General features: G+C 44.0%; 2 protein-coding genes across 4 annotated transcripts in view; both read left to right on the top strand.

Annotated features, from left to right (window-relative positions):
• The window catches only part of SYNPR (synaptoporin), a 98,803-nt gene extending 83,066 nt beyond the window's left edge, over positions 1 to 15,737 (top strand). For all 3 annotated transcript variants that reach the window (XM_071439445.1, XM_071439446.1, XM_071439447.1), the window contains 3 exons: positions 4,576 to 4,774; positions 12,740 to 12,931; positions 13,957 to 15,737. In XM_071439445.1, the coding sequence (XP_071295546.1) occupies positions 4,576 to 4,774; positions 12,740 to 12,931; positions 13,957 to 14,223 (658 nt within the window). In that variant the 3' untranslated portion in view covers positions 14,224 to 15,737. The remainder of the gene's footprint in view (positions 1 to 4,575; positions 4,775 to 12,739; positions 12,932 to 13,956) is intronic.
• A 139-nt stretch (positions 15,738 to 15,876) lies between these two features.
• On the top strand, positions 15,877 to 24,444 carry SNTN (sentan, cilia apical structure protein). Its single transcript, XM_071439448.1, has 4 exons — positions 15,877 to 21,216; positions 21,823 to 21,857; positions 22,597 to 22,736; positions 24,149 to 24,444. Exons 1-4 carry the CDS (start codon positions 21,011 to 21,013, stop codon positions 24,305 to 24,307), a joined length of 540 nt encoding a protein of 179 aa, XP_071295549.1. The 5' UTR covers positions 15,877 to 21,010; the 3' UTR covers positions 24,308 to 24,444.
• The last annotated feature ends 867 nt before the right edge of the window (positions 24,445 to 25,311 follow it).

Genomic DNA, 25,311 nt, shown 5'->3' with positions numbered 1-25,311 from the left:
TGGGTGCAAAGGTTCGGATCCTATGGGAATTGCTGGGTGATGGTTTGGATGCTGCAGGGTCCCCCCACTCAGAAGTTTGTCCCTGAAGAGCAGATCTGGGAGGAGGAGGAGAATGAGAATGCAGAGCTCACTCCATCCATCCTCCTGAAGCCTGGAAGGAAATCTGGTCCTTGCTGTGTGAGCAGCCTTGCAGATAGCCAGGATTTAATGCCAACCATTCTGGAATGCCCAGCTCTGGGGAAAGTGTTCTTTGCAGTGAGAAGAGCAGGCTGGGAAGAGTGTTGGAAGAGTCAGTGGACCCCAGTGACCTTAAAGAAAAGACTTTTCATTTGCAAACAGATTTCTTCTTTGACCTGACTATTAGAGATGACTTTCAAAATGTTTTTCTTAATGTAGGTAATATCTCTAGAGAAGTTTTACAGGAATGATGAGCTCTGTTGTGTGAGGAAAGCTCCCATTTATTTGTATTCTTCCACTAAGCCTACAAAAAATCCATATTTGCTGCCTCAAAAAGGTACATGTGCCCAGGGACTGGCTGGCTGGAGGCACTGGTGTCCAAGCACACCAGCATAGTCCTCTGAAATGAGGGAACTCCAGCTTTTCCAGGGCTAACTAAAAGAAATTCCTTTACTGTGTATCCCAGAGAAAGGAAGATGTAAGCCCTTGTCACATTTTTGTGCCTGAGCAGAGCAGTTTGACTTGCTGAGGGGCTCTGTGCATGTCAGCATTTCGCTACTGTATTTTGAAATTTCATTTCCCCCTTATTTTGGAGATTATCAGCCAAGATAAACATTTCCCAAGAAACCCCTCCACAAGCACTACTGCAATAAGTCATTTCTAGTGATTTATTTCTCTCAGGGATTTGCAGACAATAAAGACAATTGACGGTTAGAGTTCCAGAAACAAGTTGGGGGGAAATACAGCCCAGTGAAAAGATAATGGATCTCTGGGTTTTTGCAAGCACGTGTGTGGGTGTTGCAGATTTTATTCCAGCATGTTGTAGACAAGTTGGAGGGTGGATTACAAGATGCTATTTTCAGAAAATAGGACAGCCTGCCAAAACACAGCTTTTTTTTTTTTTTTTTGCCTGTTTTTCACTAGATCCTGCTAAAGGAATGGAGAAACACTAACCCCCATTGAGAATTTTTGGAGGCAGAACTTTATCTGCTATTTATTAATCCACACACCAATCAAAGCCCATGAGAGGAAATCTATGCTGGTTCATCAATAACATTTGAGCACACTGTTGTGTTAATTGTGTGTTCTGTTGGCTTCAAGGCTAAGCCCTGTGTGCATTGTTGAAGGGAGTGAATCAGACAATATTAGATCACTCACCCTTCTGCTGGTGGAGTGAGACAGGTCTTTGGGGAGGTTGGCTCTGATAATTTTCATGCTCAAGGATCATCTGGGGAATCAAGCTGCTCAAAAGAAAAAAAAAAAAAGGAGGGCTATGAGTAAAAGAAAGCTGTGGCTTCAATATTGTACTGAGGAAGCTCAGGAAGAAAAGGGAACTTCGTGTTCACATGGAGAGAGCACAACTTTTGCTCCCCCATGCACATGTAACAGCTGTAGCTTTGTTCAATGTGTCTGGCTTCATGTATTCTTTTCAGAGCAAGGGTAATTAGCATCTGAAAATGTAACTGCTCTTTGCTGCTGTGGAACAATGCAAAAATCCCCTTTTTCACTGTAAAACATTCCTGCCCTCCTTTGATCTTGTCAAGCTAGACAATACAGCTGTCTTGTCGTCATATTTCCCACGGCAATGGAAAGTTTGCCAAGTGGTGGAAGAAGCCTCAGAAGCCCTTAATTACTGTGACTTCATCAGTGAAACTTGACTGCCTTTGGTGGACTTACTTCAGACTGAAGTGAATCTGAGGGAATTTGGGCCTGGACGGCTTGGCCATGGCAGCTGCTGTTAACAAAAGGATGGTGCTGGTAACAATGGGCAGTGAGGATGACCTGAGTGCAGTTCTGCTGAGGGTGGGATGCAAGGTCACATTCCAAAGTCAGGAGCTTTATTTCTGAATTAATAGCAATACTCAGTGCAGGACAAGGCAAAAAAAAAAAAAAAACAACCCTGGAGGAACTTACAGGGAGAAAGTTTTCCCTAATTAAGTAAATTCATTACTGTTGTGTTCCTTATTTGCATTGCCCATCAATCAGTGAAAATCGTTCCTGTTAATGCAGCCTAAGAAATGTTAACAAAGTGCAAAGGGTGTGATTGCAAAGGGTCACTCTTGGGGCTCCTGATTTTGTTTAGCAAATGGAGAGTCCAAGGTGGAATAGAGGGATGGTGCTGGAAATTGGAAAAGCAGCAGAAGGAGGACACTGGCCAAGGGTGACTTGAAGGAAAAGGTGGGGTGTAAACAAAGAGAGATAAGAGAAGATGAAAGAAGAGTAAGTCAGAGGAAGTAAAAGACAGAACAGGTAGAATTGTATCAAAAGTGAGAGGCAGAGGCAATTAGTGTTTTGTGAGTCATCCCCAAGCCATCCTGCCCCCAGAAAGGCTGACTCAGCAACATCACTGGGGAAGAAATCAGAGCTTTCTCTTGGAGATGCCATTCCAGATCAAAAAGGCTTTGATTAGTGAAACTGGATTTTCTGTCAGTGATCCTCCCCTGCCTTAAAGAAACTTTTCAGATGTATCATGTACAGTCAGCATCCACCCTAAGCACCGCAGGGCTTGGCTCCCTCACTCCTCTTGCCTGTCACAGCTCCTCTTCCCAGGTCTGAATCATGGTCTATTTTGGGGCCCTTTGCACAACAGAGATCTTGGTTGTTTTGACAGAGGTGAGGTAGCCACAAGAGGCACCAATTACTGCACATCCTCTTAGAGACCAAGGAAATCTAAAAGGAAAAGCAAGTGAATAAAAATAACTTGATGGAGGAAGGTTTCTGTGCTCTCGTATCCCTGACAGGTGCCTGGCCACAAAAGCACTGCTGGGAAGGTACAAGTGGGGTGTTAATATATGAACATTTTTTTCTGGCTTATGATTCAAAACTAAGGTGCAGTCAGGAAAACAGAGATTAGCAAATGAAAATGGTTTCAGTTCCTTTACCGTGTTTTGTAAAGGCTGGTGGTTGTTGATGATGAGACTGGGCTGTGTTGACAGTGGACAGTCAAGGGGCAGGGGTGGGCAGCAACTCCAAGTCTGAATCTTGGTAGAAATATTCCCTAAGCTATTTCCTTTTTTGTATGCACAGGACTTTGAGCTGCTACTTGCAGCGCATGTTGTCCAGTCTGTGTTTCAGGGCTCCTGGGGAGGAGAAGAAAACTCTGCTATAAAGCCAGTGAAGTCAGGAAACTGATCACTGGCATTAGGATCTCTCTCATGTGTTCAGATTTCATCAGGCTTTGCTGGCTTTACACTGGAAAGGTGATTTAGCCACTGTTCTTCTCTGCAATCTGGGCAAACTTGGTTTTTGTTTTCATCCCACCACTACTACAATGACAGGGAATAAAACCTCTGAGGCAAATAACTGCTGTTTTTCATCAACCACTGATGAAAAGGTTCTGCCTACATGTTTGGGTACATTTAATCAGGACCAGCAAAAGCAAAAAGTCATCCAATCCTCCAATGACCATTAATCCATCTTGTGATTTCTGCTGTGGGTACTTTGTTTTCATCTGGGGAATTAACTTTTTATTTAGCCAAATATAGTTATGGCTGCTGCTCCCATTGGCTTGCTGTTGCACACTTTAATTGCCCTTGAGCGGAGGAATGTCTCCCAGAAGGCCTAATCCTTTCTCAGCACCAGATCATCAGTTCTTTAATTGCTGCTGGCTTTGTCCCCTTCACTCAGCCTATGCAGGGCAGAACAATGTGATCCCTCATTGGGCTCCACGTCCCCACTGTGAATCTGGGCCATGCAACAGGACCTGCCAAAATGACCCCTCCATGGATTCTCTTTCTTTTTCTGAATCAGAAATTAAAATTATTACAGAAAAAAGTCTGTCACAGGAGCTTCCAGACAGAACTATAAATCTATTCGCTCAGTCACTGATAAACAGTCATGAGTATAAAGTTAGGGCTGAGGTTACCAGGACATGCAGACTTTTTCTTTGATCCAAGTTGTGTATTTCTGCTGCAGCTTGATTTTAAAAGCCTTAATGTAGAAGCACTGTGTGGCTTGCAGCCCTATGGGCTAATAGCCACAGGTAGCTCTGCACCAGACAATTTGATGCAAGGAATTTGTGAACGTCCAAACACAGGTATCCCATGGGCTTAGTCTTGAGGATAAGACCTGTTTTCTGCTGCCTGGATTGTAAGAATCTGAGAATCAAATTGTTTTTCATGTTATCCTTTTTCAGTTGTTGTCATGGCAAAACCCCAGAGAGGACGGGGAGGGTTGTACCAAACCACTGGAACATAAACTTTTCTCTGGGATTGATTAAAAGATGTGTTCATGTGCTCAGTCTCACCTTGGCACTCCCAGGGCTCTGCCCACAGCTGCCAGTTATTCACAGGGATCAATGTGCATCGGGAGTGAGACTGAGCAAATGTATTCATCTTTATTCAGATAACGGCTTCCATTTTCTGTGCTTCACCTGCTGCTCTATGGGATGTTTTCCAGGTTGCATCAAGTGAATTTTGAGGCTCCCACTTGTGAAGGCAAGCGCCGGGAAACGCTCGCCTTGATCGGGGACTTCTCCTCCTCGGCGGAGTTCTTCGTCACCATCGCGGTCTTCGCCTTCCTCTACTCGCTGGCTGCCACTGTGGTTTACATCTTCTTCCAGAACAAGTACCGTGAGAACAACAGAGGACCTTTAATTGTAAGTGTTTGCAGCATTTCCAGTGTTTTCAGGCATGGTTTTCACCTCTTGCTTTCTCGGTTGTTGAGGTTTTGGCATGGTCTGGGAGATCCAGGTGTCCTGCTGCCCAAAGCATCTCTATATTCACCTGCTTTTTTGTCTTAATGGTGATGTAATGTTTTAACATCAAAGGTAATGGAGGCTGTATGCAGGAGGGGTTTAGTCCTGTATGTACTTGTGAAATTCTGTGCTTCTCTCCCAGTGCCCACAGTGATGATGATCACACAAATAATGAACAGGTAATTGAGTTGTAGCAGGATTGGGATCTCAGCCCTATGATGGCAGAGCTTCATTGATGGGGAAAAAAGGAAAGAGGAGATCATCAGAGATTGGCTCTGTTTGACATGATGGAAGCTTCCAGCAGCTTCTTACAGAACCCACCCCTGTGGTCCTCTCCTGCTACCAAAAACCAGGCTGTGGCAAACCAACACATTGGGACCTTTCCTGTCCTAGAAAATGGTGTGGAAATGTAAGGAAATCCTCACAGAGGAGCCAAAGAACAGGCAAAATAAAGGGGTCCCTGCAGGAAGAGTAAATAAAGTGCCTTGCTTCTTCTTGGTATCAAGTGAGATCTCATTTCAAACTGTTTCATCAAAGGATTTGTTACAGAATTCTTCCATCTTAATTTTCTTGCGAAAAATAATTCTCACTTTTGACCAACCACATTATCCTCTGTAGTAACAGAAAAAGGAAAGATAAACAATGGTATTGCTATGTCACATCATGATGTGGCCACTTGCCTTTGTCCAGGACTTTCCTGAAACAGCTGCTGCAGTGTCTGTCACAGGATGCATGGCACAATTTGCTACAGCATTAACATCACATTGATTTAATTTGTTCTGTGTAATGGATTGTAATCGAATCTACAGGTTAAATTTAACCAGTGTCTGTCACCAAAGCCTCTGTTTGCAATTTCACAGTATTTAAACCAAGGCTATATGACCTTATTTTTTCAGAATATAAAGATGCTTTTGAGTTTGTCCTACAGCAAAAGCAGCTCCTGCTGGTGAGTGGTTCTGGGAGTGGCTGAGGGTTATGGTCAGGTTATGCCTGACAGGAGGAAAGTCCCATCTTCCCCAGCCAAATGCTCCTGCAACTCCTGTGCACTGCAAGCTCTCTTGTATTTGGTATTTTTAGAAAAAAAAAGAACCTTTTTTGCCTGGAGCACATCCTTGCTGGTGTCCCTGGACACTGTCCAGTGCAATGATTGCAGCACCACAGCCTGGCTGAGGACAGGTGTGAGTCCCTCTGTGCAGTGGAGTTGTAGGGAAAATGCAGAGCCCCAGCCAGAGAAAAGGCTGGCAGCTGTAGCCAGGAGGAATTCAGTGGTCAAGGAAAAAGAAAACTTGGTGTGAAAAGCAGCCTCTCAGGGCTGCAGTGCTCACCTAAGGGATGTCACATGCTCTGTGAAGGAGGCAGGCAATGTGTCCTCCAGCTCCAGGCAGATGATGCTGCTCTGAGCTGACGTGTATCAGATCAGATGTGTGAGTGTGTCTCATCCCCGAGATTGTTCCTTCCAAAGAAAAGTGCTGCAGAAATCTCTGGTGCAGCACGTGTTGGTGCAGGAGGCAGGGCAGCCCTGGTTCTGTTTCATCACCTGGCAGGATCAGTGCATCAGGCACCTTGTCCAGACTACCAGTTTTTCTCTCTTTGTGAAGAGTTTGAAGATGACAGTTTCATCCATCCTTGCTTCTGCTGCAGTGCCTGATCACAATTTCATGGTTTAAACCATTCCTGTTTTAAGCCTTGTACTTCCTCTTGGCTTCGTATTTTCTCAGTCTGGGATGACATCTGCCTTTAAGCAGCACCCTCTCAGAACTGCCTTTTTCTCCTGACAAATTTTCAGGATTTGAAAAATGAGTATGACAGTAGAACTCGGGAGAAGAAAAAACCCCTTTCACTTGAAATTTTGTAATATTTTTCAAAAGGCCCCTGCACAGGCAGTCACCATCAATGTGTTACCAAATTGCAGAAGCCTGACTGGGTGCAGAAGATATGATTATGAGGAATTTAATGACCATTAAGTCACAAGAAACTTGCAGGGAAAATTTCAGTCACAAATGTTTCGAGTTTATTTTGTTTATACAGATACAGGAAAATGAACTGCATGTGCTGAGATCTCAGCGAAGCATCACTTTAACTGTGGAAAAATATTTTAGCATTCTGTGTGGAGTGAGGCATGATAGCAAGGAAATATTTCCAGTGGGAGAAGCAGATAACTGCTCCCTGCCTGTTTGGATGGCAGGGGTGTGTTTATTCACTATGCAGTAAACCATTTCTGTTGCTAATGGTGCCTGTCAGGTTTTGAGGATAAAAGTCTTCCTTTTGGTCACACAGGGCCCTGGTTGTGTTACTCTTCCATTCCCGCAGGGAATGATGAGTCCTTGCACTCTACAGCCTCTGCTTCCCTTGCTGGCTCCCTGAGGGATCCTCTGAGGGGTTCATACAGATGGATGAACCTGAGGGAGGACCTTGGATTCCCAGTTTCTGAAGGAACAAGGAGCAGGTTACCAGGGATTCAGTACCTCATAGAAACATGCTGGGTGTTTCTGAGCTCTGCAAACCACAGCTGTGATTTTCATTCCACTGTGAACTCCCACATGGTGCACATGTGCAGTGAGGAGCTGGGCTCTCACCTTGGTGGGTACAACAAGGGCAAGGCTGCTTCTCCAGTGACTGATCAGTGCTCAAGAGACAGAAACTTTTAAAATTAATTAATTGGAGGTGGTGACTTTGATTATAAAGAATGCCATGTACAAAATGCCACCAGTTTTCAGTACATCTCCATCTCTCAGACCAAACCAGCCTAAGCTGGTTCCCACTTGTTTAACACCGCATACTTGGGGAGGCACTGCTGGTTTGTGGTGAGAGCAGAGATGAGCTGAGCCCTGGGCCTGACAGCCCAGGCCCTGTGTTGATGCTCTGCTTCAGGTCTGTGCATTTGGAGCTTCTTGCAAGCAGAGAGTAACCAACCCAGCTGTGCTGAAATTGTAGGGGATCAGGCATGGGATGCTTCCATATGTCTCTCAGAAAAGAAAGAATAGTCACAGTTAATGTGTATCTGTCCCCATCACTCAGGCTTCTTACTTTTCCTATGGTTTCTTTACCCCATATGTGTTCCATGTAAAATCCACATGCTGACAACCCTAAGTGCCTTCAGGTTTGTCTCTGGAAGTTATAGCTTGGCCATGAGGAACCACATGCATTCATGTATAAATGTAAATCACTTAATTAATATTCCAGTCAATTAATGTAAAAGCATACAATTATTCAGCCAAGAAGGTGACTGACATAGCCCTGAAAAGAGATATTTCATTTTTATAGTGATTACTTGCTAATCTCATTCTTATGGTGCATAAAGATGCTTATATCTTAAGAAGATGAGATCTTTCCTTTGCATCTGGAGTCCCATGAATAATCACATTATGCAGAAAGGCATTTGGTTCCTTACATATGTTGCAGATTGAGTGAGTTAAGTACACCCAGGTCTGCTCTTTGGACACCTCTTTGATTAAATGTTGTACTTCCTCACCAATGTCCAGTTGTCTGAAAAACAGACAGAAGAATAAAGAGCCATCTATAAAAAAAAAAAAAACTGAATCCTTTACAGTTGAAAAATGAAATTAGGAAGAACCTATTTCTTTGCATTTCAAAGAGCTGTTTCAGCCTGCTCTTGTCATCTCCTTTTAAAGCACGAGCCAGGGTGACCTTGCTGTACATGCTGGTGCCTCCCAAAAGGCTCTGCACTTCCCTGTGAAGCAAGCTTGCAAGGCCTTACACTATTGCAAGAAGCATGTAATTCTCTCAAAGCTTCATTCGGCAGAAAATCTGGGGTGGGACCTGGTTCAAACCAAAAAAGAGCTAAAATGCCACCGTGGGAAGGCGTTTGCTGCCTGCGGCAATCTGCTGCTGGCCGCCTGCCCGGCTGGGACCAGGGCTCTGCCTCTTGCTGGGGTACTTCTGCAATTTCAGGGTGGTTGTGACTGTGAAAGCAAATCCTCTGAGTGGTTTGCCTCTGCTGGGTAAGGAAATCTCCCTGTGTTGCTGCGTGGCCATGGAGCCTGTTGGCAGTGCTAGACAGGCTCTGACTCGGAGGGTTCGTGGACCTCAGCGCTTGAGGAGCTGCTCCCTTGGAGGCTGTAAATGTGTGACAGGGTTTTCACAAATGGAAGGGTTTTGTAGCATGAGCCCTGCATGGAAGTCAGTTACAAGGCAGCAGCTGCAGCTCTGTGAGGCAGGAGGGATGCCAGGAGCGCTCTGGTCAGGCCAGAGCTGCGGCTTTGCCTGTTCCCAGCCATGACAGCCCAAGCCCATCCTGGCAGACTTGGCTGGGAGGGAGAGCAGGGCACAGAGTGCACGCAGGGACACGTGTGTCACAGCCTTCAGGGGCTGACAAAGCCACTGACCAGCTTGGAGCAGATGAAACACGTCCCCTTTCTGAGTGAACAAGCAGCTTCTGCAGAGGCTCTTGGCTGGGTGAGGTTGTGCCAGGCACTGGGCAATCCAAAACTGTGCTCAGGAGGCTTAAGTGACTGTAAGTGACTGCCCCTTTCAAAGAGGGACATTTTGCAAAAACCAGTAAGTAGCTTGATAGCAAGGAGAAATATTTCAATTGTTATAAAAAGAAAAGGCATTCACAGTTCTATTCTAAAATGTGTAATATATAAAATTGTTCCAAGTAGACATTTTTGGCAAACTCAGTAATAACAAGTTTCAACTTGAAAAAGGCAGCAAGAATCTTTTTTTTTTCTTTTTGCACATACTTCAGGATCTTAAAAAGTCCCTCCTTGTATATTCAGAGTATTTTAAATTTCAGTTTTTGCCTTTCTTTACATGTTCATGTTTTCCTTCTTTCCCAAAGGCATCTGTAGGCAGAGCAAAGTATCTCAGCTGAGATCTGAGTGAGAAACTTGGTAATTAGGAGTGTAGTGTAATCGTACAACAATACACACTCAAGAGATCTGGACATCATTTTAAGAGAGCAACTACAAAAAATTATTTTGTTCCAAAGGAAAAAAAGACTCACTCATGCTATAGGGATATTAAACATTGAAATGCAAGATTTGTTTTAGTATGTTTTAGTATGCAGGCACTCTGGCCTTAATTACCAAGGAGAAATTCCCCAGATAGACATTAAGCCACAGAACAGCTTAGCTTGAAATTCACTTTTATTTTCAGCATGTCATTATCTTGTAACTCTGTTCCAGCCAGAGCTGTGAAAATGTTCAGCCAGGAATGCAAACCCACTTGAAAACAAGAGAGGTTCAGGTTCCAGCCAAGGCTGAAGGTTCTCAAAGATTAAACACAAATAGCAAGTTCACTCTAGTCATAGAATCATACATTTTGCTCCTTGCATTGTACAGAGGAGGCAGAAAAAGCCTGAGTCTGGCCATGCAGCCCTGATGAGAGCACCTACTGAAAAAACCCCAGTGTTCCATTGGCCTTTCAGTCCTATCTCCTTGGCAGCTGTTGGCCAGGCTGCATGGTTTCCTCTTTGAGTTCCACTGTGCCATCTTTCACTTCTGGTTCAGTGTGTTTTGCACCCAGCCAGACTTTACAGTTTTTGGGAGCTCCTCTATGCCAAGAGCTGATCCTGATATCCCAGGAGCAAGAGCCCTTTCCCCAAGGCTCTGACCTGCTCTGAAATAGGGGAGTTTGTAGCACAGAGGGCAGGGTTTTAGACTTTGTGAACACCCTGGCACAGGGGAGCAGAGGAAGTCAGGAGAAGGCTGGAACATGGAGTGTGATGGGAAAGACAGGACCTGAGAAATAACATGAAATACTTAATGCCTTTAGGGCCATCCCCTCAGCTGCACAGTGCCATGGGATGATCTGGAAGGACTTACAGCCCAGGACATGGGCTATACCACCAGTCAGACTGTATCATGAAGATGCAGTAATTTGTGCAATGAGCCTCTCCAACATGGGCCTGTAAGCTCAACAGCAGGTCTGTACCCCTGCTGCTGTCACCTGCTTCAAGAACTTTGCTAGTTTTAAAAATTTCCCTCTTTTTAGCAAGTTTGATCTGCTGTGTTGCATTAGTTTTAGTCAGTTTGTCTCTGTTTGCATTGAATTTCTAGCTGCTGTTATGCATTTCTTTAATTGACACTGCCAGTGCACTGATTAACAGAGCTGGGTTTAGTTTGCTTCGAATGTGGTGGCATTGGGAGAGGGTTGCTTGGAATTTGGAAAATACATCCCCCAAAACTCTGCTGTGTCCTCATCTCTTGTGTCAGTCCAAAACTGCATGGGGGCTTGGCATCTGGGTTGATAGCATGTCAAACCTCACAGCAAATAAAGAGCATCTCCCATCATCATCCACAGCTCAGCAGACATCTCGTGTTTCAACCAGCTGGAATTTTTAGGGAATGTTTGCAATTGAACCATTGCCTCTGGGAATCTCTTTCTCATTCACTGCTAAGACATATGAGGTACAGTAATTTCTTTTGCTGGAAATCTCCCAGAGAAGAAGAATTACTCTGGGCTATATGCCTCTGCCCACTCTTTGGGTGTTAAGGGAGTTGTCAGCTCCTGGGCTTTGCGCTCTTCAGGAGAGCCCATTTGGGCAGCAGGAAGGAGGTCAGAGGAACTCAGAGCTCGGTGGCAGACACAGGCCTGCAGAAAACAAATTGTTAAAAGAGAAGGATATATCCTTTGGGAAAGCATCCAAGCACAGTTAATTTAATCCCATCTGTGTCAGTGGAGACATCCTTTGTTCAAGGCTGCCTTTATTGACTGGTGCCTCGTCCGTCGTGGCGGGGCTCGTGCCCTCCACCCCTGGGGTGCCTCAGAGAGCTCCTTCCCCAAATGTCAGCTGTGCTTGTACATGAGAATGATGTTTCCTAGGGATTGCTTATTGCTTTGAGAAGCAACCTGAAACGCTGGGTTCTTAATGAGTGTTTTCCCTCCCTTCCATGCACACCTTTATTTTCCAAGGGGGAAGGGGAAGCAGCCCCATGGGAGGTGGGATATCAAGACGCAGTGATGCAGTTAGTGGTATGTTAGACTTTGGCACCTCTGCCATCTGTTGTGGGCTGACAGATGGGATGAAATATGACAGCAGAAAGGCTCTTCTGTTTTAGCAAGACACAAGAAAGCTTGAAAAATCACACCTCCTCCCTCCTTTCCCCCCAAACCCACACAACAACAGTGTCACTTGGCCACTTGTTCTGGCTAAGACAAGGAGAAGTTTATGCCTGTGCATGCTCCCGAGAGTCTTTCAAGGGGAAAGTGAGCAGAGTGGATCAGAGCAGAGCTGCTGGAACCTGGAGGGACCACCCCACCTTCTCCCCTCTTTTCACGTGGATGGGAATTAGGAACCAGTGCTTTACCAGGCTAGGGAGGAGTCTCTGCTTGGCAAGTCTTGCTGTTTACTTGCTCACTCATGGTAATTAGTGGCTGCATGGCTTATGCAGCAGGGACATTTGGCCTTACCTGTGGCTGGTGAGAAAACTCCTCATCTGGTACCTGAGGATTAGCCAATTTCAGGTTTTCCCTAAGACAGAAACACTTCCTATTGGAAACCCACCCTGACTGTCTGTAGGAGTACCCAGGGCAAGACCCAGCCCTCAGGAGGGCCCAGCTTCTTTGCAGGCACGTGTATTTTGTAATTCATCAGCCTGGTGCTCTGAACAGCCACATTTTCAAGGCAGCTCAGCATCCTGGGTACCAGCCCTGTGTTTGTGGGAATCTTGCCTCAAGGCCAGAGGTGCAAATGTCAGCCCAGGGGCTCTGCCCCATTAGGCATGTCAAGCACTTCTGAAAATTAGCTCTGTGGGTGATGACAGTAACACAACCTTCCACTAGTAACAAGCTCTTGGTATTTCTCTCCTCTGACACGAGCTTTCAGTTTTCTGGTGATTTTTAATATTTTTTCCTTTCCAACGGACACACCAGTATAATGCTTCTAACTAATTTTTCTTTTAGGATTTCATTGTGACAGTGGTCTTCTCATTCTTGTGGCTAGTGAGCTCATCTGCTTGGGCTAAAGGACTGTCAGATGTAAAGGTTGCAACTGACCCTGATGAAGTGCTGCTGCTGATGTCTGCCTGCAAACAGCAGTCCAACAAATGCTTGCCTGTTCGCAGCCCTGTTATGTCAAGCCTCAACACTTCGGTTGTAAGTGACTTTTATTGCTGCTGTTCACCCTTACCTTGCAGTGTATTTTCATCTTTTAGCCGTGTATTGACCTAAATTGACTGGTGTAAACCAGTTAGCTGACATGATTTAATTGGAAGTGCAGTCTTGCTGCAGGGAAAGGCAGGCTGTGACTCACAGCAGCTCTGCCATGGAGCAGCAGCAGGGTGAGTGTGCAGGGCTGGGATGGGGAAAAGCCAAAGTGGCTGTCCAAGTGCATTGGTTGCCCCTCTGCTTTTAACTTGCTCACTGCAACTCTTTTGCAAAGGGGTCTGCGTGCTCCTTTAGAATAAAATGTTTGTGCCTTACAGATTCTTCTAAAAATCCTCCAAAAAACCAACATAAAATTGGACTTCAGCACATTAAAAAAAAAAAACAAACACAAAAAATCCCTCTAGGCCACCTGACCAATTAAGAGCTCTCTTTTTAATTAGTTTCTTTCAATTTTATCTTTGCACAATTTCTTTAAACTAGATTATGTTTTCAAGCAAAAAAAATTTTTTTGCTCTAAAAACTTGACCTTTATTTTGAAAACAAAAAGCAAAGCAGACACCTTGTGAGCTACAGCTAAGGGAGATTAATTTGGGAATTTGCTCCAAAGCTGAGAAAATTTTCCAGTGGGTTTTGGGAGAATCAGAGAATCATTTAGGTTGGAAAAGATCTCTAAGATTATGGAGCCCAGCCACTAAGCCAGCACTGCCAAGTCCAGCACTAAACCATATCCCCAAGTGTCACATCTACATTTACCCCACAGATGGTGACCCCACCACTTCCCTGGGCAGCCTGTTCCAGTGCTTGACAATAGTTTCAGTGAAGAGATTTTTCCTAATAACCAATCTGAGCCTCCTCTTGCACAGCTTGGGGCCATTTCCTCTTGTCCTTGGGAAGGAGGGGTTGGGAGCAGCTTTGCCTTGCCCCGGCACCTAATGTTGTGGTGGGGACCATAACATTAGGTCGAGCTGTGAGATTGTGGCTGCTGGTGACGAGCTCCTCTTCTTCCCACCCAGGTCTTTGGCTACTTGAACTTTATCCTCTGGGCAGGCAACATTTGGTTTGTGTTTAAGGAGACGGGCTGGCATTCCTCGGGCCAGCGGCACGCTGCGGACACCATGGAGAAGCAGCCCGGGGGCTACAACCAAGGTGGCTACAACCAAGACAGCTATGGGCCAGCTGGTGGCTACAACCAGCCAGGCTCCTATGGCCAGGTGGGTGAATATGGCCAGTCCCAGAGCTATGGGCAGAGCGGGCCAACCTCCTTCTCTAATCAAATTTAGGGTTCACGCAGCGCAAGCTCTTGCATCCCTCGCAAGTAGAGAGTTTAACAGGTCTCAAGTTTCAGTGGCACCAGATTTTTAAGGGTTCTACATAAATTCATACTACAACACGGTGTTTAATGTCCATTGAAGGTCTAAGCCCACCTCCTTTGGCAGATGGGAGGTGGCCAGGGGGCTGGAGTTGGCCTTTCTTTCCCTGACTAGCCAGACACAGGGGATGTGCTCCTCGCCGGTGACCTGGAGTTGCTGTTGTAGTAGGTACTGTAGAGATAACTTTATGGTAGTTTTGTATGTGTTAAGATGGTAGAAGCTTTTTGTAGCCTCAAGTCTGTAGTATTTAATATGCATAATATAATTGAATTTCCTTCTGCATTTTGGTGAAAAACGGAAGTGTTTTACTATGATTTCTACAGATTATTCTGTATATCCATGCATGTAACATTGCACCTAAATTTTCAGAACTGCCTGTCTGTGACTCTTCAGAGAGTTTGTTTTGGTTATACCTTTTTGTTTCAGAAGATTTTACTATTATTTCAGTTAAATGAGTCATCCATCTGTAATTTAGTGCATGGATAAGCAGTTTCATACTACCAAATGTCTGGACTGTGTAAATGGAACTTCTCGACTTCTGCCACTACATTTTGTTAAATGTCTGTTTAAAAGAAGTATGCATCTTTTATATATTTTGCAGAGTTGAATATATGGCTTACCCAAGTTCTGAATGCTTTGTAACTAAACTGTTTATCCTTGAAATGGCATTCAGTAGTATCTATGGTACCTGACCAATGTTTATTCCATTTAACTCAGCTAAGTATTCCTTCTATAAATCACTATTTCTATGGATGTTTTGTGAATCTTTTAACGTGAGCTGTGGAGAATAAGGACCAAGTAACTGTGTTATATGTTTACAAAGGTATTTATTTAACTAAGATAACAGAGGTGCAGATATCAGTACACAAAATCATGTGGAAACGCCCTGTTGCTTGACATGGCAACATGAAAACCGCACGTATTGTTGTGACCTTACAAAGCATAAATATTCCTTTATGCCCTTTGATGAGAAGAAAACCTTTCTGTCCGTGCTGTTTCAAGATTGTTAGATATCCCTCTGTTAGATTGCTGCTCTGAGCGCTAGCTTGGTGCTAATGGAGAATGTAACTGGATTGACCAAATAACCCAGGCTCAGAGGAACTCATCCTGAAAGAGCCGGAGCCAGCCTTGTAGCCTGTTTGGATTCCTCCCTGGGAAATTCAACCCTCCCTCACTACAGCATATGGGATGCATTGACACAAATGAAAGCCTGAAGCACAATGTACTAATCAAAACTGATCATCTGCATTTCTAGATCAAAGTGTATCAGTATATAATCTTATTGTATGAGCTGTAATGTTGAAAGCATCTTAGCTTAAAACAGCTTAGTCTCTTCTATGATTGTTGTAACCAATTTATGGCTACTCAGTGGATGAATCTATATTGTGATATCTATTTGACCCTAATAAAGTTATTGCATACAATGCATGTTTTCAGAGTATGTTAATATTGAAATGTCACTGCCAAATAACGAAGATAACTATTAAAGAAAAATAACTATTCCTATGCCTGACCTTATTGGTCATATTCTTACTGTTTTCCAACACTTCTATGGGAATTGTGTTAATGTACAGTGGAGTATGACACTTCTGCAGACACCTGTCATTAAAGGTCAGTATCACAACTTTTTAAAAAAAATTAAAAGTGTGCAGTTTAATACCTGCCTGCCTCTTTACCTCTCTTTCCACTGTCAGTAGGACTAGCCCAGTAGTGTGCCACCCATCCCAGTTCTGAGGATTGCTGGAAAGCTATGTGTGAGTTGTAGAGAAAACAAACTGGAATATCTAAATGTTCTCCTATTCCAAATGAGGGCAAAATACAATTTTCTGGGTTAATAAAAAATGTTATTTTGGCTCTTGGTAATTTTTTTTTACGTTTTTTTGATTTATGTGATTTTTTGTTTGGTTTTTTGTTTGGTTTTGGGATTGGTTGTTTGGGGGAGGTGACTTTTTTGGTTGGTTCATTGGTTTTCTTCTTTTAAGTTTGGAAAAACGGACACCAGGAGAAAGTGAAATCTGCATGTGTGGCAAGGGGTGTGATGGGATATGTGCTCTTCATACCCTCTCCCACATATTCCTGTTTCTACTCTTTTTTTTTTGTCATTGTTGTTCTTTTAAATTCCCTTTCTATTAGTTGATGAAGAATATCCCAAACTGAGCTCCCATATCTAAGCTTCTCCACTAGAAATAGTTTTTGTATCAGCTACCTTTCTCTTCATGAACTTTTCCACTCAAATCAGCAGGGTCCCATTCTTAAACTTTTCTATCCAAAGCTGAAGGATGGAAATGGGTTTTGCTTTGGTTTGTTCCTGCATTTCAAACTAGATGAAATTCTTGTGTAAGCATGCGAGCACAGGACTGCAGCTTTCTGGAGTTCACACCCCTGGAGAAAGGGCAGGTTTTGATACACAGCTTAGAACAGAATTAAGTTTATGTCATATTTTGGGTACTATTTGTGTACCTCCAGGTCTAAGGTTTTCTCATGAAGGGCAGAACTGATGGAAGAGTTAACAAAAAGTAGTGTAAGAGGCACATATTTTAATGGAAGACTTGCCCTTGCTTTACCCTGCTGGGCAGATCTTTACAGGTACCTCAGTTCCTTGCTGCTGTACAGAACAGTTGAGCCAGCTGTTACCCTTTGGGGACTGTAATCTTCACTCTGAATTAGGAAGGAAGAAAAATCTCTATCTATAGCTTCTCAGGTTAATAAAGTGTGGCAGCAGCAAAAGTGAAAACAAAAATGATGCATGCACTTGTCTGTGTTATGTAAGAAAATGTATTTGAATGTTTCCTCTGTCTTCCTCTAGATTTGGGTCTTATCACATCCTTTTGCAGTTGCTGAGAAATTGAAAGCTTATTTCAGCTGGGGATGATGACTGCATAGTCAAGGGTTGAGCAACTTATGAAAAAGACTGCATTTGATGTTACCTGGATTTAAGAGAAATAGTGAAGTAAACTCAAGCATCCTTTGTGAAACTGCTGTTGGCAGCCTCCTTGCTTCCCTGCTTCATCATTAGAGTATCTCTGCCAGTTAGTTGAATAACTAGGTCAGCCTGGGAGAGAAAAAACATGTTCCTTGATCTTTGTGCTGTCCCTCCTGTTTTCCCATGTGTTTCTCTTTATAGCCCATTTCTCAGCTACCCAAGTTAGGAGCATATTTGCATTATCAAGTGTGAAGCTGTGGGGGAGAGGCAGGTACATCTGGTGAGTGTGGTGGGGAGGGGGGAGCACGGACTTTCCAGGTGCCTCAGAGGCCAAGGAAGGGGCACCTGCTGGTTTGGGTTTCCCCCATTGCTCCTGGAGCATCAATGCTCCAGCTCTGCAAAGTGCATCCCCTGCTCTGGGTACCACTGGCTCTGAGCCTGCTCCACCTCCTGCCCAGCACATCAAGGAGACAAGGATGGGTTCAGATGCAAACACAGCCCACAGGGCTCTGCCCTGGCTGGAGATGGAGTTGGGGTTTTTTTGTGTGATATTTTTCCTGATGACCAAATCTCCTTCATTGTGGCCATTGATCTGCACATAACAGAGCCTCAGTGATGGCTAAGACTTGGAGAAAGTTTGTGCTCTTATTGCATTTATTCATGTTGCAATTGCATGGCCTGATTAGCTTAATTATTTCAAATCTTTATATGCTCTCAAATTGAAAGAGCAATCCAGGCTGTAGCCCTGAATCAATCTTGGCTGAGACTGTGATGTGCTGATATAAGAGGCAGTGGCATCAACATGCATTGCACCTCCCTGTAGTCTGCTCCTGACAATATCTCCAGAGTTTCACAGTTAATATGACAGACAGATTAAGAGCTCCTGATTAAAAAATGCCACTGTGTTATTTAATCCTTTTTTGAAAAGAGTTCTTCTCATTATGCCATATCATGTCACAAGCATTTAGTCCTTTGTCCACTAGTTTTAAGATAGATTTGAGTCAAAATTCCTTATGTATGTGAATAGGCAGTCTACTTAGCTTGTGCTCTCCCCTAACTTCAATATTCTTTTTTAGGATTTCTTTTTATTCCCTACTTCTGCTAAACCCAAGAGCTTTTCCTTTTAGAATTCTCTAACATCAGCAATAATTTGTATTTTGCTATTAATATATCTGGTGCTGATTATCCCATCATTTGTCAATGCCATCTATCCTGATTATGAAGACCTCAGCATTTTGATATGAAATTTTAATAGTTCAGTGAGAAGGCATCCTGTTTGTTGCATTTACTTCCTGTTGTTACATTTTTATTGTTTTGTCCCCCATTAATGAGATTCTAGGTTTTTAAGAATATAGCTGCCTTTCTGAAATCTAAATATCCTATAATAAAATATTCTCAGAGGGAAAATTATTTGGCAATGGTGTTTTCAGGATCAAAGTTTATCTGGTTCCATCCCCCCTTTCACTATCCCAAGCTGCTCCAAGCCCTGTCCAACCTGGCCTTGGACACTTCCAGGGATGGGACAGCCCCAGCTTCTCTGGATGAAGAATTTAAGCTATTACCTGCCTGGCTGCAAGTTTGCAGCTCTTCTCCTGCAGCTGCTGAAGGGTTTGCTGGTGAAATGAAAGCTGAGAGGCCAGGAGGTGTGAGTGTGTCTCCTGTTCAGGCATTCCCTCCTGCCTGTGTCCCTGGGATCCTGCCCCACCCAGGTCATCTCTAAGGGAGTCAGGGCTCTGTCACACACACGTTTCACAACGTCAGCCTTCTGAAATGCAGAAAGCATTTCCTTAAAAAAGGAGGGGGAAGACTCCAGGAAAATACCAAAAGTGAGGCAGAGGCTGTGGCTTTTTGCAGTGGCAATTATTTTAAGTGAGCTGCCTGTAAAGATTTTGCAGTTTGAAGTGGCAGGTTGCGTATTTTGCACAGACAGGATTGTTAACGTGTGAAACATGCTAAAAATTGACCAACAAAGGCACCTGGGTATTTCAAACATAAATAGTGTGTACCAAAATAGCTACAGAGCAGATGGCCTGGCTCCACACACACCTTGCTGACCAGAATACTCGAGCAACACACACAGCCAAAATCTCAATCTTCAAAGCTGATCATCTGCAAAGGCAAGGGTTATCCTCATGCTACCCCTTATCTGTCAGGCACAAACGCTCCTGCACACGTTAATTAGTGTATCCTAGAGGGATAATGAACCCCAGGATTGTCTGAACTTGCTATTACCCCAGCAAAGCAAATCACCTGTTCTAGAGCCCAGCCTCTCAAAAGTCGGTGAGATTAAAACAACTGTGAGCTGAAATCTGATCTACAGTGGAAAGATCCCAAAACACAGAGGGCTGGGTTTGCCAGCCCACTCGCAGTACTGCCTGCCACTGATAAACAGGAAACTGAGTCTGTTTCTCACTCTCATTTTTCACCTTGGATGCTAAGACCAAACATCCCCATACCACATATTAACCGGGATGTAATGCTTTTCATGCCTCCTTGTATGGTTCAACAGATGTGAAAGGGAATTATCACTTCAACATGATATCAAGACTCTCTTTTTTTTTTTCTTTAGCTGATGGCAGATTACTAAGCCTGAATTCTTGTTTAATTTTAGTGTGTTAATTGATGGAATAATGAGCATTGATTATATGTGTTTTGGCTTCGTCATTGCAATTACAGGCTCTGTTTTATTCATGAGCCAGTCCTAAAGAATGCACTAGAGATCTAAGACAGCTTAAACCTCTCAGGAAAAGGCTCTGAATTGTTTGAGTAATGACACTTTTAGATGGAAAATTAAAGGTTCTCTTTTCCCATGCTTTTTAAGATAATTAAAATCCAGGAACGGTAAGGTGGTGAACATCCTTATTCATTAGCCTTCAGTAATTTAGCTTCTACTAAATGAGGAAAACATTTTAATTCTCTAGGCCATCTGTTGCAGTCTCCTTTGTGTGTCCCGTTACATAAAGTCTCATCATGGACAGTTTTAACATCAGTATTGTATCCTTTCACCAGGAAAGATGAGCTGGATGAGGTAGTTGAAGTCACCACCTATTAACAGACCACCCTGGAATTAAAGTGGCTGCTTTGTCTTTTCACTTGAAGTTATCCTGTCTAGACACCTCTAGGCAAAGGATTCGCAGAGAGGAGCCCATGCATGGAGCTAGGCAGTGTGACAAGCTGTGTTTTCTAATAGCAATATCCATGCCAATAAATAACAAAGTTCACTGGAGCCCTTCCAGTTCCTCTAATGTGCGCCTGCTCTGCCATATGGCTCCGAGCTGCTTTGGGAAGCAGCACTCCCTGTTCGGGTGGGAAGCACAGCCCAGACTCCCTGCTGGGGGCTGCCTTGGAAGTGGTTTGGAGGCAGAGCAGGGCTCTTTGCACTCTGACGGGGAAATAGAATAAATATTAGAGTGGGAGTGTGCTCACCTAGGGTAAATGCTGGATCAGAAATAGGAAATGCTTGGATTCCGACTCTGGCTGCAGGAATAACTCGGTTTATAGCTTGGGGCAAGTTACATTATCCCACACCAGGAATGTTTCTCATTAAAATTGTAATTTGTATAGATGAATGGATGCAGTGTCAAAAGATGCAAAGTTACATCCCCACAGGTCTGAGAGGATCCAGGTTCCATTATGAGCTGGGTTTGTTTCTGTCAAATTCCCCTGTAAAATACAAGCCCCACTACTTGCCAGCCCAGCAGTGCCTTCCTGCTGTAGACCAGTGTATTCCACTGGCTCCAGGATTCCCAGGTAGTGTTTACATTATTGATAGGCATGGCTACAAGCAGGCTGCTTCCACAGGGCAGAGCTTCCATCCACCTGCTTGCTATTACCCCGTTGCCTGGAGATCACAAACAGCCTGACCTGGGGATGTGTGGCTGCAGAACAAGTGTTCCCAGTATGAAGCAGTACTCAGTCACTCAGCCAGCTCCTGCTTCCACCAAAAAAGGCCCTCCAGCTGCTGCAGGCATGCCCAAGGGGTAAGTCATCTCTTTGTTGTGGCATCTGGGTGATCTGCCATTTGTGTTGAAACTCATTATCTGGGTGTGTTTGTCTCTATCACACGCTCTGTAATTAGTTTCTAGCAATTCAGCACAAGGTAAGCAGGTTTTAGGTTTTGATTGAAAGCAGGGGGGTGATTCTCACAAATGTGAGTCCTGCTGGAAATAAATTAAGTTTAGAGTCCTGCTCTAAACTGAGAGCATTGGTGAGGAGGGGATGGCAGACCCCTCTCTGCTTTCCTGGGAATGGCTATAAAACTGAGAAACTGCTGGGGCCTCTTTCATGTTCATGGAGAAATTACATGAAGTGTGTTGCAATGTCCCTCACTTAAAATTAATAATCAGCTTTAGTAACAACTCCAGGCTACTCACTTAGGTGAGGGATTAGAAGCTGTGTGATGTTCTTGTGCTTCTTGTAGAGACCATTTGCCTTTCCACTGTGAAGGAAAGACACTGTCTCTTGGGAAGCCCTGAGTTCCTGGGTGATTAAATAAAACAGAAATGAGCAAGCTCATTATGGAGAAATTCAATGCCCAACACAATTTACCAACTGATAATTGTGCCTCTCTGCTTTCTCACCACCAGTGTACCCATTGCCAAGCAGCTGGCATCAGTTAAAGGTAAGGGGAGCCCTTCATTGCCCCTTTGGGGGTCAGGTCCTTCACAGCCCATGCTCAGAAAGTTCTGGCAATGTCACAGGCTTGCAGAGGCTGAGCAGATCCTCAGCTGGTGCAAGTCAAGAGGATCTCATGGGTCCCTGTGCCATGTTCCCCTGTGCTGTCACATCTCTTGTGCTTGCCTTTTCATAAGAAATCACAGCACAAATCATCTGTATAACCCCTGCTGGCAGAGCTTGTGAGCATCAGTATTTCAGAGCCATGCACAAGGGGGGATGAATGCAGCCCAGATCCCAGGTTTGCCATGATGCTGGAGTGCAGCACTGGTGCTCAGACAGGGATGCTCCTGTGCAGCCAGGCTTCCAAAGGGGCCATGTTTTCCCTGGTGCAGGTCTCTGGCACTCCAAATGCATCAGGAGATGGGCACCATGGCCTGTCCCCGTGCTGTGGCAGCTCCCAGGGTCAGGATAGGCCAGGTGGGTCTCAAATTATGTGTCACAGCACTAGCTCTGAAGGAAAGCTCCCTTCAGGGTGTGATTGCATGGGATATGAGGCATGTTGCTGGCCCATTCCAAATTAAATCTGGGCCAGATCCTCTGTGGGTATAAACAGTTTCAGTCTCATTAACTTTAATGAAACTACACAGATTTCCACCCACCCAGGATGGTTTTAACAGATTCCTTTCAATTATATTTTAAAAGCCAATTTTTTTTTTTTTTGGATAAACTTTTCCTCCCTCCAGCTCTAAGAAAAGGCTCAGACCTTGAAAAGGCTTTTGCTACAGCAGCTTTGGTGTATAACAACCATGCTGACTCTGAGAGCAAGCTCAGCAAATCTGAAACCAAGAGCTTACTGCAATCCCAGTTCTGGCATTTCATCCAGGTGAGGGGGTCTGCTGGGCACTGGGACAGCCCTGGACAGCCCTGGGCACTTTGGATGCAGGAATGGCAGCTCAGGCTCTCTCCTGCAGCCTGGCAAGCACCAGTCAGTCCATGGGCTCATCCCAAGTGAGACTTTGGGGATTTGGTACCAACATTCTGTGGCTGAGTTGCTTTATGTTGAGTCTGTGTCTAACACAGGGCCAAAGGAGGGGGACAGCAACAAACCACAGCTGATTCCTGCTTGGATTTGTTTAAAGAAAACAGGGCAATTACAAAAAAAAAAAAAAAAACAACAAAAAAAAAAAAAACAAAACCCAACCAACCAACTAAATTAAAACCCTTGGATGATGACAAGAGGCTGGTTTTAGGAAGAGAAGAAACTCGTGGTGTTTCATGAGGTGTTTGGTGGTTTGCCAGAGCAGAGAGAGCCAGCCCTGTGCTGCAGAGCTGTGTCCACTGCTGTCACTGGTGGGGTTCCTGGGAGACAGGGGCAGAAAGGTGGGGTGAAAAAAAAAACCAGCATAGCAGCACTTGTGGCTGTCAACTTCCCACAGGGCTTTATTTCCCCTCTGTAAATTAAAAAAAAAAAAAAAAAAAAACAAACTAAAAATTATCAAGTGGTAGGAAAAGCTATATAGGACTAATAAAAAAGAGTTCAAATAAGTAAATGAGAGAGGTAATACCTTTATTTCCAAAAATAACAAGATCACATGACTGGTTGGGGAGGGGAAATTAGCACCAAATTAGAAACTAGGCACCTTATTGAAAAAGAATAGAAAATATTACTGGAAGCAATTAAGCTTGGAATCCTGAGATGGTTTGGAAATTATTAAGCTAAAAAACTACCCTGGAGCTCTAGCAAGGCTTTTTCATTAGGAAATATAAATAATAGATATGTTACAGAATTTTAATAATCCATTCCAACAGGAATGCCCAAGAGGACCAGGAGTAGCAGTATTAAAGTTAGGCCTGTAAAATCAACAGTTTCTGAGACCTTCAAAATATGTATTTGTATATATTTGAATATTAAATTTAAGAAGGTTGGTTGGTGGTTTCCTCCCCCCAGTTTTAGTAGGACACAGCACTCCCTTTTTTATTTAACAGTTACCAGCTGTAACATTATCATTGTCAGATTTTCAGTCATTATTAGGTGTCTTTTAGACATAAAGAAATATTCTGGATTCTGATGGAAACTTTGAGGACTGGTTGTTCTCCTTTCTGACTGCAATAATATTTCTGTTTGAATTTCTTTGGATACCTTTTGAAAAACTAATATGAATGTTGACATAACAACCTGAATGGGAAAATAAAAAATACATTAATATTTACATAAGTAGATGTCTTTCTTTTTTTTTTAGTGATGCAATAAAAAAGGAATTTCATGCTTTTCTTTTCATTTAAAATCCTCCATAGGGCCAAGAAAACAAACCAAAATACCAGGAAATAATTTCTTCCTTGGATGAAGACTCAGAGAACAAAATAAATTTTGAAGACTTCATGATCTTGTTAGTCAGTCTCACTCTAGTGTCTGACCTGCTGCAGGAGATCAAAAATGTGAAAACCACAAAATGATCTGTGATTTTAAAGAAGAAATGGCCTGGCACCATGGGAGGAAAGCATGAGTGAGGTACACACAGAGTGCCTGGATACCCTGTGCTGGTCCCTTTTAAATGGAATAAAGTTGTGTCCAAACCTGGCTGAACTTACTCCTCTCTTGAACCACCCATGAAGTCAGTGCTCAGGGACTGGTGTCCTCTCCATTTGTGCTTTGGCAGAGGGAGTTCCTGGCTCCTGCTGGGTCCAAGACCAGGCAACAGCTGGGGCCAGCCCCCAGCCCAGTTTGATGCCAGGGAAAGGCAGCCCAGGCTCTCCCAGACCTCTCCATCCTCTCTCTGTGGTGGTGTGGGGCATGATGGAGACACAGCTGCCAAAATGTGCAGATTCCCTGGAGTCAGGGCTGCCCAGCCCCCTGGGCTCTCCCAGCCACCCCAGGGGCTCCAGCCCTGAGATGGGGTTACCAGTGATGGGTTTCACAATGGGCAATGACCACAAAATCTGTTCCTGTCTTAGGTAAAGGTTGGTTTTAGTCTCTGTGGTTTCCACCCCACCATTAACCCTGCTGAAGGGAGCATTGGTTTACTTTTATTTCCTCCTCCAGCTGCTCCCTTGGTTTACAGATCACAATGGAAGGAATTTCAAGTCCAGCATTTGCAGGGCATCTCTGGCAGTGCTGTGCTTGTATGGCCAGGGGAGTGACCCAAACATGCCAGCCAGCTGAATCTGCTGTTCCATGAAAATGTGAAAAGCAGAAGCCAGATAAGAGGAGATCCAGACCAGGGATGGTGGGAAAAAAGGGTGGCCAATAAATTGGTTTGGAACTGAGTGATATTGGTTAGGGCCAGAGCCTCAGTATTAAATGCTCATCATCCTAATATTTGGTTTGATTCCTACCTATAAAGTCCTGGCTCAGAGCCAATATTTATCCCACTGTGACATCCCTTTAGGACACAAAAAGCAGTCTCATGCCCCAGGAACAGAACAGCCCCTGTAAGGATTTAATAAGAATCTACCAAGAT

The sequence above is a fragment of the Agelaius tricolor genome, unplaced genomic scaffold (genome assembly GCF_023055355.1).
Source record: "Agelaius tricolor isolate 1412-34295 unplaced genomic scaffold, bAgeTri1.0.p SCAF_14, whole genome shotgun sequence".
Lineage (NCBI taxonomy): Eukaryota > Metazoa > Chordata > Aves > Passeriformes > Icteridae > Agelaius > Agelaius tricolor.
Note: the sequence above shows the minus strand (reverse complement) of the source record. Positions and strands in the feature narration are given on the sequence as shown.

What these genes read in the sequence shown, in the direction of transcription:
- SNTN (XM_071439448.1), top strand. Translation starts at nt 21,011, where the DNA reads ATGGCTACAAGCAGGCTGCTTCCACAGGGCAGAGCTTCCATCCACCTG. An exon ending in GCTGCAGGCATGCCCAAGGG is followed by an intron (nt 21,217 to 21,822) that starts GTAAGTCATCTC and finishes TCTCACCACCAG; the next exon opens with TGTACCCATTGCCAAGCAGC. An exon ending in GCAGCTGGCATCAGTTAAAG is followed by an intron (nt 21,858 to 22,596) that starts GTAAGGGGAGCC and finishes TCCTCCCTCCAG; the next exon opens with CTCTAAGAAAAGGCTCAGAC.